Source organism: Stegostoma tigrinum, chromosome 17 (assembly GCF_030684315.1).
Source record: "Stegostoma tigrinum isolate sSteTig4 chromosome 17, sSteTig4.hap1, whole genome shotgun sequence".
In the NCBI taxonomy this organism is placed as follows: Eukaryota; Metazoa; Chordata; class Chondrichthyes; order Orectolobiformes; family Stegostomatidae; genus Stegostoma; species Stegostoma tigrinum.
In genome coordinates this window covers 23,056,549-23,076,867 of record NC_081370.1, presented here as the reverse complement: position 1 = coordinate 23,076,867, position 20,319 = coordinate 23,056,549, and the positions used below count along the sequence as shown (strand labels likewise).

Below are 20,319 nucleotides of genomic sequence, written 5' to 3'. Positions count from 1 at the left end.
AAAATGGCACAGAGTGAATTCTGAGAGTCAGCTCAGAGTGGAAAGAATGGGCTTCAGTGGGAGGTTTCTGACTCCCTTAATACTTGCTTGAAGGTATTTTTAATAACTCTATTCAGAAATGTTATGACATACCCCTGGATCAGGTGACACTTGACCCCAGTTTCTAGTCCAGAGGTAGGGATGCTATCATTGTACCACAGGAGCCTCTTGTTATGTGTTCTTAGCCCTTAACCATAGGAATAGGAGTAGGCCATTCAGCCCCTTGAGCCTGCTCTGCAGTTCACTAAGATCATAGCTGATCTGTAGCCTAACTTCATGTGCCTGTCCTGATATCCCTTGATAACTTTGCTTAATAAAAATTTGCCTGTCTCAGATTTAAATTTAATAATTGCATTGGTATCAACCACCATTTGAGGCAGAGTGTTCCAACCTTCCACAACTCTTTGTGTCTGGAAGTGCTTTCTAACATCTCTCCTGAATGGCCTGGTTCTAATTCTTAGACTATTCAACTAGTTCTAGAATCTTCAACTGCTAGAAATAGTTTATCTTTATCTACCCAGTCTTTCCATGTTAATATCCTGAAGACTTTGATCAGATCACTTCCTTTGCCTTCTAAATTTTAGAATTTGCCCTAATTTGTCTCATCTCTGTTCATACCTGGGCTTCAGGGGTTAAGTTATCATGCTTGTAAGCCTGCACTGAACTCCCTCCAGGGCCAGTATGTCCCAGATCGGCTCATTGTGATTTAAGTGGGATCTAACTAGGGTTTTGTATAACTGCAGCATAATCTCTGCATTGTTATACTTCAACCCTTTGGATATGAAGGCCAGCATTGCAATGTTCATCACCAGTGTTCCTTTAACGATGAAACCAACCAATCATGAACACATGTCTCAGTTTTTAACATCTCAATTGACTTTACTTTATGGTATTTCATGGCAGCGTATTCCAAAATCTTATGATGCTTTGATTTTTAAAAAATTCCTTTGTTTCAGTTTTAGACTGTTGAATAATTGCTGGAAATCTGTTTTAATTTTAGTAAAAATAAGCAAAAGCTTTGGACACTTTGTAAAATTGAAATTTCTGTTGAGCTTTCGACAAAGTTACACTAGGTAGTTGGGAACATGCTGAAGAAACCCTCAGTGTTCCCTTGTCTGACTTTATAAATTAATTAATTTATTGATAGATTGAAATCAAAACATTAAGTTGTAAAAGTGAATGGAACAAGCATATATTATGAAATTCTAAACTGTCTCTGTTGGTTCTTTTCTCAGGATCTAAATGGTGCCTGTATTCAGTCAGTGAGTCTAGTTGTTGATGAAGATTTGAAGAAACAGGTGACTTTGACTCATTCAGGAGAGGTGTACCATTGTAATAAGTACAGGATCAGTTTGCCTTATAAAGATGGTATGAAGTACTAACCTCTTGCTACAACAACCTTTCTGAAGCTGCAAGTGTGTCTTTCTCTTTCAAAGTGCATATTGCTGCTCCTTAGTCTTTTCAAAATTCATACTCAGTAATTTATAAATTTGCTTACCTGCTATACTTGATAGTTTGTAACAATTAACCAGGATGTTTAAAGTTAGTACTTGGCTTTTCATCAGCTTTTACTTGCAGCTAGCAGTGATCTCTAAATATTAAAATATTAACCAAAATGGACAATTGTCTAGCATATGGTATTATCTTGGCTTGGTGGAGGTTCTTTCCTTTTAATCTTCTCATAAAAAGCTGATGTTCATTTTTAGATAATTGAGATGAATTGTGAACACTGCATTTTTTTTCCAAACAGTTTCCATTTCCATGATTTGTACAGTCCTACTGAAGATCAACCTGTGTCCATCTGCTTCATGTTAGAGTTTAGTATATATTAAGAACTCCTTGAATGGTTCCTGGGCAAATGGCTGTAGCTTTGTGTATGGATAAGCATCCAGCTAGTGAGAGACAGAAAGCAGCTCAATCCCTCTCTCTCTCTCACAAACACTGTCTCTGTCTTTCTCACAGTGTCTCTGTCTGTCCTGTAAAAGTCCTTCTTGAAAGAAAAAATGGAGAGGGGTGGAAATACCATCAGAGAAACTGAAAGAGCAAACCCACAATTAAGGAATAAAAAATTATGAATTAAAATGTCCACAATCTCATATCCTCATTAAGTCGAAAGGTATCAGAAGAAACTGAAGGAAAGCACTCAATGACTCCTGTAAACCAGACTGGTGCCAGAACTGTGCTTTGCTTACACTTTTGTTCCTTCCCCACCCATAATATGGTGTCTACAATGTGTTTTTTTAAAATCTAGAGCAGAAATGGTACTTGAACCGTGCAAAGCCCTCGTTAGACCACACCTCAATTGCACGTAGTTATAGGCACCACACTTTGGGAAACACATATTGACAAGGAATGTAGTTTAGTTGCACTCCATGGAAAAATGAAATAAACTACTGTCATATGTCATGGAAGTTTGGAACTCTGTTCCACAAAACAATGAAGTTAATTATTAATTTTAAAACTGGAATTGATCACTTATTATGTAAAGATGTTAAGGGGTATGGCTGGGTCTGTGGAGTTAGTTTACAGGTCAGTCCTAATCTCTTTGTGTAGCACTGGAACAAGCTTGATAGCTTCAATGTCGCCTCGCCCTATACTCCCAGTTTGTTGTGTAGTCACCTTGTTGGTATTTCCCTGCCTCATTTTTTAAAATTACAAACTAATCTAAGGATGAGTTAGTTATGATACTTTTGATTATTCATGAAAAGGTAAATTTTACTTGTATAAAGAACCATATTTAACATAATTGCTGCTGCATTCTAGCTAAAAGACGTGGTAAAAAGTAGCTTGCCAGAGCAAACATTTTGGCATCAACCTGCTCAAACAGCTGTTTCACACCATATTCTCAATGGTACATATTTTTGTCCTTTAACAGACTTGTTTGAAGTCTCTGAGCTCAGCTCCATGTTTGTGCAAATTAAGACCAACTTTGGACTGCGGTTGCAATATGATAGAGAAGGGAGGCGGCTCTACATCCAGGCGGATACAAGATGGAAAGAGGACACCATTGGTCTCTGTGGAACATTCAATGGCAATATTCAGGATGATTTCTTGTGAGCATTTGTCATGCTTTGAGGCTAATTAGTTTGATTAGAACTTAATGACTGATTACAATTTGGCTACAAAGAATAATAATCATAATTAGATTTTTTTTGCATCTAAACCTTTGTATTCCTTTTCGACAAGGATTAATTTTTAACACTACTATTGGTGAGTTGTGGGGTTTTGTTTCATATCTGTACCTGGAGTTTGGCAGAAATTTCAACCTGTACCTGCCAATTAAATGACAAGCCTTTCATTTTTGCTTCTCCAGATGTTCACAAAGTATTCAAAGAATGGTTCAAATTAACAGTTTATTTTAATGCATTATTGCACAAAATAAATGAAAAGTTATCATTCTAAAAGTATTAATATTTAATCAGAGCTAGGGACTGAAAATCTAAACTAAATTATCCTGAACCAAAGTAAATTATATAAACTGCAAGAAATTCCAGAATTTTCAAAACATTGTTTTAGAATTTGTGTGTAGTTGTTCAGCAAGTAGTTCAATTTGGTTTAAATGCTAAATTGTGTTTCATCTACAGAGTGTGAAATCATTTTCGTTGTTTAGTAGATCACTCTATTAGACCAAACCGGTCATAGTGGGGTTAGTTTGTGTGGTGCTATGTCCATGTCACCAAATTACCAAGTTGCTGAGAGGCTTAGCTCACGGACAGCTCCTTGCAACCAACAGGTTGCAGTAAAAAAATTGGAAATATCAGAATATCCTGTGACTTTGAGCAGCGATAATATTAGGCAAACTGTCCATTTCTGGTTTTGCGGGTGGTGGAAGGTGATGATGAAATGTTATATTCTAATCAGTGAACTGGAATGTGTAAACTGAGGCTTGAGTGTTTCATGCTGGATTTCTGCAGTCTGAAGGAGCACTCTTGCTTCTCGTGGCTAACTCAAAATTCAAGAGAAACTCATCTCTGGTATTAGAGTCATAAAGATATACAACTTGGAAATAGATTCTTTGGTCCAATTCGTCCATGCCGACCAGATATCCCATATAAATCTAATCCCTTTTGCCAGCATTTGGCCCATTTCCCTGTAAGCCCTTTCCATTCATATACCCATCCAGATACTTTTTCAATGTTGTAATTATATTAGACTGCATCACTTCCTCTGGTAGCTCACTCTGCACATGCATCACCCTCTGTGTGAAAATGTTGCCTCTTAGGTCCCTTTTATATCTTTCCCCACTCACCTTAAACTTATGCTGTCTAGTTTTGGACTTCCCCACCAGGGAAGAGACCTTGTCTCTATTTACCGTATCCATGCCCCTCATGATTTTATAAACCTGTAAGTTCTTTTTGAACCTGGGCCACCACTTGATGCTAGTTAGAGCCGACACATCACTGCTGTATCCAAACGTACTTGTACATCATAGGAACCTGATCAGCATTTGAAATTTGCCTTGTCATCTCAATGCCAAAAGAAAGTGGTAATAATTCCAATCAGTAAGTAATAACAATATGCAGATGGAGATTTAAGGCTTTATAAATTCAATTACTTTGTTTAGGGTGAAATCGTTCCTGCCCTTTCCATGTAACTATTGATCTGATTAAAAATCAGGGACAGAAATATAATCTAGGCTGTACTTCAATGTAGTGATGAGGGAGTGTGACATTTTAAGAGTTGTTTTTTAGATTTTAGATTTTAAACAGTCCCCACCTGAGGTGGATGTAAAAGGTCTCATGACACTATTGAAGCTGTGAGTTCTCCTGGTATTGTGTTAACCAACAAAACTCTTCTACTGTGTTTTGCATTTTACAAATGCTACCTGGTGATCATTTCTCATTAACTATAGGGTAGCTACCTGACAGACAAATTTCCATTATAAATATGGACAAGAGTTTACATTGAAAAGTTCTGGATGTGAGTTTGCTCGCTGAGCTGGAAGGTTAGTTTTCAGACGTTTCATCACCATTCTAGGTAACATCATCAGTGAGCCTCTGATGAAGCGCTGGTGTTATGTCATGCTTTCTATTTGGTATAACACCAGCGCTTCATCGGAGGCTCACTGATGATGTTACCTAGAATGGTGACGAAATGTCTGAAAACTAACTTTCCAGCTCAGCGAGCAAACTCACATCCAGAACCTCAACCTGAGCTACAAATCTTCTCAAAACTCACATTGAAAAGTGTTAGAAAAGACTGGCATGAGAAACCAGATTATAACAAGTTTGTGGCAATGTAAGAAATATAATGCATTATCAAAAGTACATTGTTGCATTGACATGCCTTGTTCATTTGTCAAAGAATTGACTTGAGAAAATATTCTTTATTTCTCAATTGATACCAACAGAGAAGTGAACTTCAGTCTGTGAACTCAAAGAATTAAGATGACCAATAATTCAGGCACTACTAAAAAAGAATTGCAAAGGGATAGGGCCTCAAAAATAAATTGGACTTCAGTCCTTAACATTACCTGGAACATAGTAAAGTTCTTATAGGGGATAGATTCTTGTCGGACAAGGGAATCAAAGGTTATCAGTGGAAGATGGGAATGTACAACTTAAAAATGCAAACAGATTAGCTACAATCTTATTGAAAGGCAAATGGTTTCAAAGGGCTTCTAATTTGTATGTTTCATATGTATCTCAAATATTTCTGTAACCATTGACTGTTAGTCTGTACAATTACTATGCAAAAAGGCCATCATTAACTTATATTTGGAGTAAGTTTTTCATTACATTTATTTTAATTCTTCTTCCAAGTCTCACACCGTTGTACAGCAGCTTAAACCAAGAAGGGTGCAGGCACACTGATAGGCCTCTGTCAATGTTGTGTTTTAGTCTATTTCGAGGTAGTGAATAATAAAACCTGCCCAGGAGTTGCTTGCTATTTGATTTTTCTTTCCCTCTTTGGATTTCTTTTTCACTGTGTTGAGTTCTTGATGCTCACTCACAATGACACGGACAGTGTGGGACATGCGGTCAATGTAAAATATTATCAGTATGACCGTGGAAATTGTGTTTGGTATTTTATGTTAGCATGTTTTAGTATTTAATTATCTTTGCTGGATTATGTAACATGCATGATTCTATTATATTTTTTTTTAAAAATGGATATTAATTTGTTTTTAGCCACTGGTGGAAGATAGGTGATAAATTGGAAGCTCATTTTGTATGTTACCAATGCTTCCATTCATTGACTTTTTTCATAATTTTCTCCCTTTCTGTTTACCATTTGTAAAGATCTCCAGGGGGAATGATTGAAAGCACACCACAGTTGTTTGCCAATTCTTGGAGAATCTCCACAGCTTGCAACCCAGGTGCCAACATTCCTGAGGTAGATCCATGTGACATGCATCAGCAATCTGGTGAGTCTTGGAAAAAGCATTGTCAGTTGTTAATATTCTTGGAAATATTCCAGTCTGTGTTTGTTTGTTTTTGTTTGGCGATATAATTTTTTAATATGTAATACAGTAATTTGGCATATTTGGTATATCAATATGACATGGATTTTATGTTGTCATGACCATATGAGGAGGCATGAGTTGGCTGTCCTGTTTTTAACCCCCTTAGTCAAGTCAACCACAACAGAAATTTTATATTATTTCTAGTCTGTAGCTATAACTCACTTCAGTTGAAATCTTTTTTAAATTTCATTTGTGGGATGTGGGTATCATTGACTGGCCAGCATTTCTTGCCCCTCCCTACTTGCCCTTCAGAAGGTGGTGCTAAGCTGCCTTCTTGAACTGCTGCAGTCCACTTACTGGGGGTTGAGCCACAATGCTATTAGGAAGGGAATTCCAGGATTTTGACCCAGCAACAGTGAAGGAACCGAGGCATATTTCCAATTCAGGATGGTGAGTGGCTTAGAGGGGAACTTGAAAGTGGTGGAGATCCCCTGTGAATGCTGCCCTTGTCCTTTGAGATGGACGTGCTCATGGGTTTGGAAGGATGTTGTCTGAGGATCTTTGGTGAATTTCTGCAGTGCATCTTGTAGACAGTACACACTGCTGCTACTGACTGTCAGTGGTGCAAGGAGTGGATGTTTGTGAATGTAGAGCAAGTCAAGCAGGCTGCTTTATCCTGGCTGGTGTCAAGCTTTTTGAGTGTTGTTTGGGCTCCACTCATCCAGGCAAGTGGGGAGTATTCCATTGCACCCCTGACTTGTGCCTTGTAGATGGTGGACAGGCTTTGGTGAGTCAGGAGGTGAGTTACTCGCCACAGTATTCCTAGCCTCTGACCCTGCTGTTGTAGCCACTGTGTTTATGACGTTATGTCACTGATTTTTGTCATTTATATACATGATTTGGATGTGAGTATAGAAGGAATGGTTACTAAATTTGCAGATGACCCCAAATTTGGTGATGTTGTGGGGCATGAAGAGGATTATCTCAGGGTACCATGTGACATGGATCAGATGGGCCAATGGGCTGAGGTGTGGCAGATGGAGTTTAATTTAGATAAATGTGAGTTGTGCATTTTGATGAGGCAAATCTGGACAGGTCTTATACACAATGATAAGGTGCTGGGGAATGCTGCTGAGCAAAGAGACCTTGGGGTGCAGGTTCGTAATTCCTCAAAGGTGGAGTCACGGGTAGACAGGGCAGTGAAGAATGTGTTTAGTACGCTTGCCTTTAGTGGTCAGTGCATTGAGTATAGGAGTTAGGAGGCCTTGTTGCGGCTGCACAGGACATTGATTAGGCTACTTTTGGAATTTTGCACTCAATTCTGGTCTCTCTGCTATAGGACAGATGTTGTTAAACTTGAAATGGTACAGAAAAGATTTGCAAGGATATTTGCCAGGGCTGGAGGGTTTGAGCTATAGGGAGAGGCTGAATAGGTTGGGGCTTTTTTCCCTGGGGTGTCGGAGGCTGACTGTTGAACCTGTAGATGTTTCTAGAATCATGAGGGCAGGGATAGTTAAATTGACGAGGTCTTCGAGGCTAGGGGAGCTGCCACGCCTCAGCCCATTGGCCCATCTGAAAATTAGAGGCAGAGGTTTAAGGTGGGAGGAGAAAGATATAAAAGGGACCTAAGGGGCAACTATTTTATGCATAGGGTGGTGCGTGTATGAAATGAGCTGCCAGAGGAAGTGGTGGGTGCTGGTACAATTTCAATGTTTAAAAGGCATCTGGATGGGTGCGTAAATAGGAGGAGTAGGAAAGCTGCAATTTCGGGTCTGGATCCTTCTGAAGAAGGGTCCAGCTTTTCATCAGCTTTTCTACTCCTCTGATGCTGCCTGGCCTGTGTGTTCATCCAGCTCTACACCTTGTTATCTCAGACTCCATCATGGGCAGTTCTTATCATCCCTGGGTGCATGAATAGAAGGGTTTAGAGAGATAAAGGCCAGATGCTGGTAAGTTAAATTAATGCTGGCAAATCTGGTTGGCATGGACAGGTTGGACTGTGCTCTGTGAAACTATGACTCTATGTGATGAGTCCTGTTGAGTTTTTGGTCAATGATGACCCCCAGGGTATTGCTAGTGGGGGATTCAGTGATAGTAACATCATTGAATGTCAATGGGTTGTGGCTAGATTCTCTGTTATTGGTGGTGGTCATAGCCTGGCATTTGTATGACATGAATGTTAATTACCACTTGTTAGCTCAAGCCTGGATATTGTCCAGATCTTGTTGCTTTTGAACATGGACTGCTTCGGGACCTAAGGAACCACAATGGTGCTGAATATTGTGCAATCATCCTCCTTATGATGGAGGGAAGGTCATCGTTGAAGCAGTAGAAGATGGTTGGTCCTAGGATATTACCCTGAGGAACTCCTGTAGAGATGTCCTGGAGCTGAGATGACTGACCTCTAACAATCATGACCATCTTCTTTTGTGCTAGATATGACTCCAACCAGCGGAGAATTTGTCCTCAGTTTTGATTGATTCCAGTTTTGCCAGGCCTCCTTGATGCCACACTCAGCACACAAGGCAGCCTTGATATCAAGGGGTGCCACTCTCACCTCACCTCTGGAATTCAGCTCTTTTGTCTATGTTTGAGCCAAGGCTGTAATGAGGTCAGGAGCAGGTGTTGTTTGATAGCCCTATTCATGACACCTTCCATCACTTTACTAATGATAGAGAGTAGACTGATGGGGCAGTAATTGGATGGGCTGGATTTGTCCTTTTTTTATGTACAGGACACACTTGGGCAATTTTCCACATTGTTGGGTAGATGCCAGTGTTGTAACTGTACTGGAACAGCTTGTCTTAGGGAGTGGCCTGTTCTGGAGCACAAGTCTTCGGTACTATTGCCGAAATGTTGTCAGACCCCTTAGCCTTTGTGATATCCAATGTATCCAACCACTTATTGGTATCACATAGTGTAAATTGAATTGTCTGAAGACTAGTATCTGTAATGCTGGGGACTACTGGAGGAGGCCGAAATGGAGCATCCACTCAGCACTTCTGGATGAAGATTGCTACACAAGCTACCTTTTGCACTGATGTGCTGGGCTCTTCCATAATTGAGGATGGGGATATTTATGGAATCTCCTTCTCCAGTGTTTTGTTTAATTGTCCACCACCATTCACTACTGGATATGACAGAAGTGCAGAGCTTGGATCTGATCCGTTGGATGTGGCATCACTTAGCTCTGTCTACCACTTCCTGCTTTCACTATTTGGCATGCAAGTAGTCTTAAATGGACCTGGATGTTGAGAGATGGGAAGACGTCACAAACGATCACTCATGCTGGAGACGGGAACTACGCAGAGGACTGGAGCGAGGAGAGGAGAAACTGAGGCTTGCTGCTGAGGAAAAGCGCACTCGACGGAAAGACAGCAGCATGGCAACCCTGGAGGAGTGTCTTCAAATGCAGTCTCTGCAACCGAGACTGTCACTCCCGTGTGGGCCTGTACAGCCTCAACAGACGCTAGACTATCATCAGCAGCTGAATCAAAACTCCCCAGGGCAGATCCATGGTCTCTCGAAACTGACGATGCCACAACAACAGTCTTATTTGGCGGCTTCACAGGTTGATACCTCATCTTGAGGTATGCCTGGTGCTGCTCCTGGCATGCCCTCCTGCACTCTCCGTTGAACCACAGTTGATCCCCTAGGTTGATGGTAAAGGTTGAGTGGGGTATATGCCAGGCCGTGATGTTACACATTGTGGTGGAGTACAATTCTGCTGCTGTTGATGGCCCACAGTGCCTCATGGATGCCCATTCTTGAGTTGCTAGATCTCTTTGAAGCCTGTCACATTTAGCACGGTGATAGTGCCACATAACACAGTGGAGGTTATTCTCAATGTGAAAGTGGGACTTTATCTCGATAAGGACTGCGTGATGGTCACTCTTACTGATATTGTCATACACACATGCTGGCAGATTGATAAGGATGAGGTCAGGTATGTTTTTCCCTCTTATTTATTCCCTCACAACCTGCCATAGACCCATTTAAGCAGCTATGTCATTTCAGACCCAACAAGCTCAATAACTACTACTGCTGTCAAACCACTCCTGGTAGGAGACATTGAAATCCCCCATCCAGAGTACATTTTGTGCCCTTGCCATCCTTTGTGCTTCTTCTCAGTGTGGTTTAACATGGAGGAATACTGATTCATATCTGAGGGAGGATGGTATGCAATAACCTGTAGGGCGTTTCCTCGTCCATGTTTAACCTGAAGCCACGAGACTTCAGGGGGTTCAGAGTCAATGCTGAGGACTCCCAGGGCAACTCCCTCCCAACTTAATACCACTGTTCAAGGTTTTAGCAAAGATTTGTAGCTTGGGCTATGGGTCAGTTTGTTGACTTGCTCGCTAAGTTGGCTTGTTTTCATTCAGACGTTTTGTCACTATGCTAAGTAACATGATCGATGAGACCTACGATGAAGAGATGTTGTTCTACGCTGCTTGGGATTTATAGTTTGGTTCATTATGGTGAGTTGTGTCATTTCCGGTTTTGTTCTGTATGGGTTTGTATATGCGGTCCAATTCTATATGTTTGTTGAACGCATTGTGGGTGGAGAACCAAGCCTCTAGGAATTCCCGTGTGTGTCTGTGTTTGGCTTGGGCTAGTATGGTTACATTGTCCCAGGTAAACGAATGGCCTTCATTGTTTGGATCCACAGTTTAGGTTAAATGCAGGGGAGAGTAGTGCGTTCTAGTCTCTGCAGGACTGCCTGTGCAATGAGTCTTAAGATGGGTGACCCCATGAGTGCACCATTGATCTGTTTGTATAATTGACCATTAAAGATGAAGTGTGTGGTGTTTGTGTGGATGACACACTTGTCATTATTAAATGCAACAAACTAGAAGAGACTCATCACCTCATCAACAGTGAATTTGCTGGGATTAAATTCACAAGAGAAGAAGAAAACAACAAATCAACCTCTGTTTCTGGATGTCAGAGTTGAACGTATGGCCAATGGGGAATTCCAAACCTCAGTATACAGGAAAACAGCCCACACTGACCAAATCCTCAAACTCCACAGCAACTACCCCAATGTCCACAAACAAAGCTGCGTTAGGACACTATTTAAACAGGCCACCACTCACTACAACATGCCAGAACTACACAGGAAAGAGGAAGAGCACCTATACAAAATCTTAGCCGTGAACGGACATCCCCACAACTTATCCACAGGTAAATAGACAACAACAAGAGAACACAGTATGCCCTGGCCACACTGCCCTGCATCGTGAACATGTTAGAACTGACAATGAAAGTCCTAAGCACACTACGACTCATAGTAGCCCACAAGCCTACAGTCACTCTATGACAAACACTTACAAGGATTAAAGACCCCATTCCCACAACATGGTTTAAAAAATACCATGCAACAACTGCCACAAACATTACATCGGGCGGAAGGTAACTAGCCATCAGAATAAACGAACATCACCTAGCAGCAAAACAACACGACAAACCTTCCCTAATATCAGTACACTCTGACAATGAAGGCCATCAGTTTAACTGGGACAGCGTAACCAATGTAACGCAAACCAAACATAGACACGCATGGGAATTTCCAGAAGCATGGTTCTCAACTTTTAATGCAATCAACAAACATATAGAATTGGACCACGTAGATGAACCCATACAGAACAAAAATGGAAATGACATTACTCAGCATAATCGACCGGACAGTATAAATTCCAAGCAGCATAGAACAACATCTCTTCATTGGACGCCTCACTGATGATGTTACCTAGCATGGTGACAAAATGTCTGAACCCTGAATCTAACCCTAACTCTAACCCTACTGCAGCCAGTTCGGTGAGCAAGTCAACAACCTGAATACCACTGTGTCACCACCTGCCCTTAATAGCGCTGCTGGTAGGACAGGACGCATCCAAGGATAATGATAGTGGTATCTGGGACGTTGTTTGTAAGGTTTGAATCCATAAGAATGACTATGTCGGGCTGTTGCTCAACTAGTCTATGAGACAGCTCTTTCAGCTTTGGCACTCACCCACAGATGTTCTTAGGAAGGACTTCACAGGGTCAGCAGGGTTGTTTCTGCCATTGTCTTTTCTGGTGCCTTGGTCAATGCCACTGATTCATCTGATTTTATTTCATTGAGGCTTTGTAGCAATTATTACAACTAAATAACCTGCAAGGCCATTCTGGAGGGCACTGAGAGTCAACCTCAGTGCTGTGGGCTGTATAGCCCAAACCATGTGAGAGTGGCAGATTTCCTTCCCTGAAGGGCAACACTGAATCAGATGGGTTTTTCCAACAATCAACAATGGTTTCACGGTCATGAGTAGATTCTTAGTTCGAAATATTTTAAAAATTGAATTCAAATTCTACCATCTGCCATAGTAGGATTTGAACCCATGTCCCCAGAACATTAGCTGAGTATCTGGATTAATAGTCTGGCAATAATACCATCTCCTCCCCTTAATAGTTCACCCTAATAGCACTTTATAGTTCACCAGCATCAACTGTAAGGAGCCGGTTACAATGCTTTCTTTAGTGAAAAAAGAAGAATTGTGTTACTTACTAACACTGAGAAAATAATAAAGACACAGCCTCAACCACACAAACAAAAATGAGTACAACATTTCAAAAAGACAATGCTGTCTAATGCTTAAAAAATGCAGCTTAAAAGTCCTTCAAATTCATGAGTTGCTTGATTTTAACCTGAGTCCATAGATTTTTAATTGATTTCTTGTGCCATCAGCCACAGGAAATGTTGCAGACTTCTTTTCAAGGCACAAAGTGAAAACAGTGACTGAAAGTACTTTCCAATCTTCTTGTTGCAAGTCTATTTTTCTCCCTGCTGTTGAGCTCAAGCAGCTGCTTGAAATGCCATTCATTTGTTTATTCATATTTCTGTTGTCATTGTTTTTCCCAGCTACATAATTTACAGGTAACCCTTCCATCATAATTTCATTTCAATTTATCGATAAAGATGGACAAGAAGAACAAATGTGAATTTCAAAGCCTTTTGATAAACATGTTTGGGGTGGCATGGTCTCACAGTGCCAAGGACCCATGTTTGATTCCAGCCTTGGGTGACTATCTGTGTGGAGTTTGCATGTTCTTGCTGTGTCTGCATGGGTTTCCTCCCATAGTTCAAAGATGTGTAGGTTATGTTGTATGGCATGCTGAAATTGTCTGTAGTATTCTGGGATGTGCTAGGTGGATTAGCTATGATAAACATGATGGAGTAGGGGCTGGGTGTGGGTGCGATGCTATTCAGTGGGTCAGTACATCTCAGTAAGCTGAATGACCACTTCACATGTTTCGGGGATTCTTTGTTCATTTTGGCTCAGACCTGATCCTGTTTACGAATGGTTTCATAGGTTATCACAACCTGTGATTAGCTGATTGCTGCAGCCATTTTAAGTCAGGGCCTTTTTTGTCCCTTTTAAAAACCATTTTAGTCCACAAGGGTTTTGGGTATTAGAATCAGCTGACGGAAATACACGATTGATAGTATGACCATCATAATAATGTAGAAAATATGTAATAAGGTGCTTATAATTAAGACATGTACGGAATGTACTGTGAGTGGGAAATTTTAACGTTCATCATCGGAGTGACTCAGCATGCCATGACTGATTAAGCTGATTGAGTCTTAAGTGACACAACAGTTAGGCTATCACAGTTACGTCTTTGGCAGGTGGTGAGGGAGTGCGCAAAGGAAAAAAGAAACTTGCTTAACCTCTTCCTCACCAATCTATCTGTTGCAGATGTGTCCATCCATGACAGTATAAGTTGGAGTGACTACTGTACAAAGAATATATAAATGGAGTCTTGTTTCCACACTCAGGATACCCCCTCCCCACCCCCAATCATGTTATGTGACACCATCACTGTTCTAAATAGGAAAGACTTGGAACAGATCTGGCAATTCAAACTGGGCATCCATCAGATGCAATAGAACTTTTCAATCATAATCTGTAACCCTGTGCCCCCACACCTCTCTCACTCTTCAAGGAGCAGCACCACGGATACCTAAAATGAAGTGTCAACCCGGTGAAGCTACTTGCATAGAACATAGAACGTAGAACATTAGAACATAGAACATAGAACATTACAGCACAGTACAGGCCCTTCGGCCCTCGATGTTGTGCCAACCTGTCATACCGATCTCAAGCCCATCTAATCTACACTGTTCCATGTACATCCATATGCTTATCCAATGACTACTTAAATGTACCTAAAGTTGGCGAATCTACAACCGTTGCAGGCAAAGCGTTCCATCCCCTTACTACTCTCTGAGTAAAGAAACTACTTCTGACATCTGTCCTATATCTTTCACCCCTCAATTTAAAGCTATGCCCCCTCGTGCTCGTCATCACCATCCTAGGAAAAAGGCTCTCCCTATCCACCCTATCTAACCCTCTGATTATTTTATATGTTTCAATTAAGTCACCTCTCAACCTTCTTCTCTCTAATGAAAACAGCCTCAAGTCCCTCAGCCTTTCCTCGTAAGATCTTCCCTCCATACCAGGCAACATCCTAGTAAATCTCTTCTGCACCCTTTCCAAAGCTTCCACATCCTTCTTATAATGCAGTGACCAGAACTGTACGCAATACTCCAAGTGCGGCCGCACCAGAGTTTTGTACAGCTGCTACATAACTTCTTGTTTCCGGAACTCGATCCCTCTATTAATAAAAGCTAAAACACTGTATGCCTTCTTAACAGCCCTGTCAACCTGGGTGGCAACTTTCAAGGATCTGTGTACATGGACACCAAGATATCTCTGCTCATCTACTGTAATAAAAGGAGCATACAATAGTCAGGGCTAAGTGATCCCATTACCAGCACAGTAGACCTAAGTGTTGTATTCTTGCCACATCTAGTTGTAAATAATGGAAAGATTAAATCTTAACAGGAGATGGAGACTCTACAAATATCCTCATGCTTAATGATAGTAGTTTCTCTACTGTCACTGGATCCAAATCCTTACTTCCTTCCTGACATGACCATGGGTGCCCCAAACCTGAAGGACTGCAATGATTGAAGGCAGCACAGTTTGACTTTTCAAGAGAAATTGGGGATGGGAAATAAAGGCCACTGATGCCCCTAGACGTGAATACGTAAGGAAAGCTCAATCATTTATCTATAACTCATTCACTGATATTTTAACACTAACCCTTATATTTACTAAATAGTGACCAGAACCATTAAAATAATGTGTTGTGTGCTATGCTTCTGACTCTGCACCACTCCAATGAGCTCCCTAAAGACAGAGCAATTTTTTTTTGAAAATTGTGGAACACCTTGGGGAAAAAATACACACAACCATCCCTTGTCATTGCTACTGCTTTGAAGATTCAGGACAATATGTTTTCCCAGACATGAAAGTGATGGAGAATTGAAAATTGGGTGACTACTCCAGCCTACTGAGATGCATATTCCCAATGGCTCCAAGTAGATATGGCTGATAACAAGTTTAAGTGACATTTGACATACCGATCATATGAAAAGATCTTGGTGGATATATGTAATCAAATTTTAGTTTGAAAATTACAACAGGATGATTTTCATTTTGTGAATGAAGTGTTTCTCCATTTCTTTTCATGTTTCATTTGCAGCCTCTTATGCCACAGAGAAGTGTAGCATTATCAATAGCTATCTGTTTGCATCATGTCATCAATATTTGAGTCCAGACTTATATCAACAGCAATGTAAAACAGACACCTGTAAGTGCGGAGAAACTTGTATGTGTTCTGCTGTGGCCCATTACGCTCGACAATGTAGAAGCTATGGCATCTTCATAGACTTTCGATCGAATGTCTCAGAGTGTGGTAAGTAGTACATCACTACCCGAAATGCACACTTTTTTTTAACAAAATAGAAAATTCTTTCTAATTCCAGTGCGAAGGAGCAAGTGTTGAAAGTGTATTTTGTTGTACCACATTTGTAAATGAAATGGTTCCATTGTTTTAATGATTTACTGTTAAAACTGAATGGAACCATTGTCTTGGTGGATTGATTTACAGTTTCTTTCCTAATTAAGTAATCAAGATGAACAACAGGAGTGAAAAGTGAACTGAAGAAATCTGCAAAGAATCAGGAGGTAATAACTATAAACCTCAATCTAGGAGGACTGACAAAAAAAGTAGCATAATTTTGATGCTGTTGAAGATGATAAATGACTAGGATATGGTGTAATGATTTTCATTTCAATAGTTACGATGAACAACAAGAGAATTGTGCAGGAAGAACAAGAGAGACTTGTGACTTGTCAAAAGTCTTCAGGCTCAGTTAGTTATTACAGTTATGTTGTGAACTTTGATTTAAATACCCAACATGCTAAGGTTCCAGATTTCATTTTCTGATTCATTGTCATGGCCATGATTTAATGATAAGGTTCACATATGCTGCTAAATATTGTGTAAGGATGAAAGGGTCTGAAAAGGTTAATTCTTAAGCCAGTCCTCAGCAACAGTCACTAATAATGTCATAGTATCTGAAAGGAGTAAGGCATACTTTCCAAGTCTTTATAATTTCTCTAACCAAGTCTGTCATATCAATGCAATGTAATTTCTACTTAGTTTCTGACTTGCGTAGTAAAAGATTGGTTTTGTGAGACAGTTGACACAATTAGGCCAAGGACTCAACATGGATAGGAAAAGTTGTAATTGAATCAGCTACAGATGAGCAGTAATCCTGTTGTATAGCAGAAAGCACCTCAAGAACCTTATCCCATTGCAGATCAGAAATCCTCTGCTGTTTGATTGAGATGAAGACAAAGAGAAACATCAGGCCAAAAAGAACTTTCTGATTTCCTAGTTTCAGAACCAAAGTCATCAGTCCTTAACACTGAAATGTACCAATTCCACATCTAAAGAGAATACATTCTTAAACATTACTAAAAGGAGACAAAAAGGTAAAGAATTTTGTCTTGCACTCAACTGGACTAGTTACGCAAAAAACAGACTTTAAAAAGAGATGTCAGTTTATACAGCATGAGAAGTGGGTGTTGATGTCTTGAACCCATTGTTGGTGTGGAAATGCAGCAAGAGCAGTTAACTGTCAATCTTGGCTCTTAGTCTAGATGGGTAGACTCTAATTGGACAGGTTGTTACCTAAGGGATGTCTTCATGACATTTTTTTTCAATGATAAAGGTAAAACATATTAGATTTGTCTACATAAAATACCATTTCTCTGTGTTAGTATATATATATCACTTCTCGCACATACAAATACATCATATTGCTAGCTTGACTGATAATTGTAAATTGGTTTCTGGTGTAAGTTTTAGCATAGTCTGGATTGTTGAATAGATAATGATCAAAAATGGAATCACATCTATTGAATTGACATGAGGCTTGCCAGGCCGGATTGATTGAGTATGATTGGCATGCTGCCCAGCTATGAATGGCGAATGGGATATACATACATAGCGTCACACCACTGCTGAAACTTGTATTGCATTACTCAATTTTGTGGCAGGCAAAACATCTTTTTGGCTTGATGGCAGCACCCTGCTAAATATATCTGCTTGTCGGCCTATTGTAAAGTAAAAGATTTTATTTAACCTTAACAAGCTTTATCTGTTGATAAATTCTTGAGACCCCTCCCCCTTCCGGGGTATTCTGAATTAGAGTGGACACCATCCAGGGTGAAAAGTGAGTGACATTGTCTCCTGCATGAGCTTTTGTGATAGGACATACTAGGCGAATAATGCAATCTCTAAATCACCTGAATTTGTGAAGTCGGATACTTGGGGAGAGATGAGCAAGTGGTAAATGTAGTTATAGACATTCCTGGATAATAAAAGTTGGTGAGAAAAGGCTCAAGCTGAGATATTGTGTAAGGGTCTGACAGAGCTAATGCTGAGTATTACCTCAAGCGCCACTCGCTATGATTATGTCATACAGACCTGGTGGAAGAACAGCTTAGGATCTCAAAGGAGAAAGACCTACCCTCCAAGTCCTTCAGACGTAGAGCCTCTTCTCTTCAGACTAGCAAGTGGTTTTCCTCTACCAAGTAGGCCTGTAGATCTTTACAGCAAAGTTAACAGCAAACCTTCCCCACATGTTGAATAATAGTGCAGACAACCTCCTTCAACAATGTGAAAAATGGTGAGTATTGCTCTCACACCACTGATAGGTAAGTTGCTACAAGGTCATCACTCTATTGTCTGTTGTGGGTATTAGATTCAGTCCGCAACTTGAATGGTGGGAAGATTTAGCCAGAGTAGGAAATGGTTGATCAGGCATTTAGATGACCCACAACATATACCATCAGATCCAGCTGAATTGTAGATTTACTGTTTTATGTACTATTACTGACTAGGATAACTGATGATGCTCTGCTATTTCTTTTTAATCAATTCTTTCAGAAGCCGTCAACTAGCCTGTGTAGCTCAGTCGGTAGAGCATCCGATTTTTAATCTGAAGGTCCAGGGTTCCAGTCCCTGTTCGAGTGTATCCTTTGGAGGGTGGCATGGTGGCCCAGTGGTTAGCACTGCTCCCTCACAGGACCAGGAACCTGGGTTTGATTCCACCCTCAGCCAACAATCTGTGTGGAATTTGCACGTTCTCCCCGTGTCTGTGTGGGTTTCCTCTGGATGATCCTGTTTCCTCCCTCAGTCCAAAGATGTGCAGGCTAGGTGAATTTGCTATGCTAAATTTCCCATAGTATTCAGGAATGTGTAGATTAGGTGAGTTATGGGGCATGGGCCTGGTGGGATGCTCTGAGCGTTGGTGTGGACTTGTTAGGCAAAAGGGCCTTTTTCCAAACTCTGGGAATTCTATGATCTATTCGCATAGCACTGCCAGTGATTCTCAAAGTCAACTCAACCATGTAGTGTAATTTATCATCAGTTGTGCTATTATTGGTGACAGCTTCAGTGATGCTCAACATATTCACTGGCAGCTTACAGGTTATTCGTGTCATTCAGCATAGCTAAGAATTTAACAACTTGTATCTCTGATCATCGACAATGATTGGAAAACAAAGAAAAAAATCTACACGTCACCTGGCTTTGCAGGAGAACAGAATCAGTGCTCTCAAATTTTGATGATGTGCTTATTTCTCTGGTGCTAAATGAACACCTAGGCCTTCAATATGACAGGGAGGAAACATACCTCATTGTGAGCTAGAGATGCAATGTCTGCTGTAAAGGGTGCAGAGAATCCAAACATACATTAACTGCTTTGTGTATATAAGTAAGAGTTCCATAGCCTGTTTGAAATTCCATCTGTAAAAATTTGGTTCCCAGTACCAGGTTTTCATATGGCCTAACTAGTGATCCTAAATGAAGTCTAATATGGTCATCACCAAAAAGTAAGTTTTTCAGGTATATTTACCTGAATAGTAATTAAGGCACATTGGTTTGCTCTCACCCCCTGCTTCCATCCTTTCCTGTTCCAATCTCAGTCTCTGGCCCTGAATTTTCTGGAATATCCATCTTTTGCAAAGATGATATTCATCCCACTAAGAAACATATCCAGTTCTTGCTTGAGGGGAATCAGCACATTGACGTCTATTAAATGAGTCTGAAGTCTGTTTTGTGGAAAGCAAACTCCCCTCCTGATATCTGACCTAGCTCTAGATTCACACAATGAAAATAGTGACCCCTGGTCCTCCCATCTCCAGGGGTGATAGTCTGAGACCGGAAGACAAACAAGTGTCGAAGGACCTCAGTGAGGACAATTCCAATAAGCTGAATAATGGAGAATTTAAAAACTTTTTTTTCTCATTTGGTGAAGAAATTTTACCATCTGTGTAAGGAAGAGAGAAAAACCTGATTGATCAAGTTTGGATGCAAGAAGCATTATATCGATTCAGATTATGAAGCTTCTTGACCGGAAAGAATATGTATCACAATCTCTAAACTGATTTCAAGGTAGAAATTGACCT

At 40.4% G+C, this 20,319-nt stretch overlaps 1 protein-coding gene across 1 annotated transcript in view; it reads left to right on the top strand.

The window, feature by feature from the left end:
• otog (otogelin) overlaps window positions 1-20,319 on the top strand; it is a 249,461-nt gene that overhangs the window by 73,930 nt on the left and 155,212 nt on the right. The window contains exons 17-20 of the mRNA XM_048545992.2: window positions 1,275-1,407; window positions 2,915-3,092; window positions 6,282-6,406; window positions 16,040-16,252. Of these exons, the coding sequence (XP_048401949.2) occupies window positions 1,275-1,407; window positions 2,915-3,092; window positions 6,282-6,406; window positions 16,040-16,252 (649 nt within the window). The remainder of the gene's footprint in view (window positions 1-1,274; window positions 1,408-2,914; window positions 3,093-6,281; window positions 6,407-16,039; window positions 16,253-20,319) is intronic.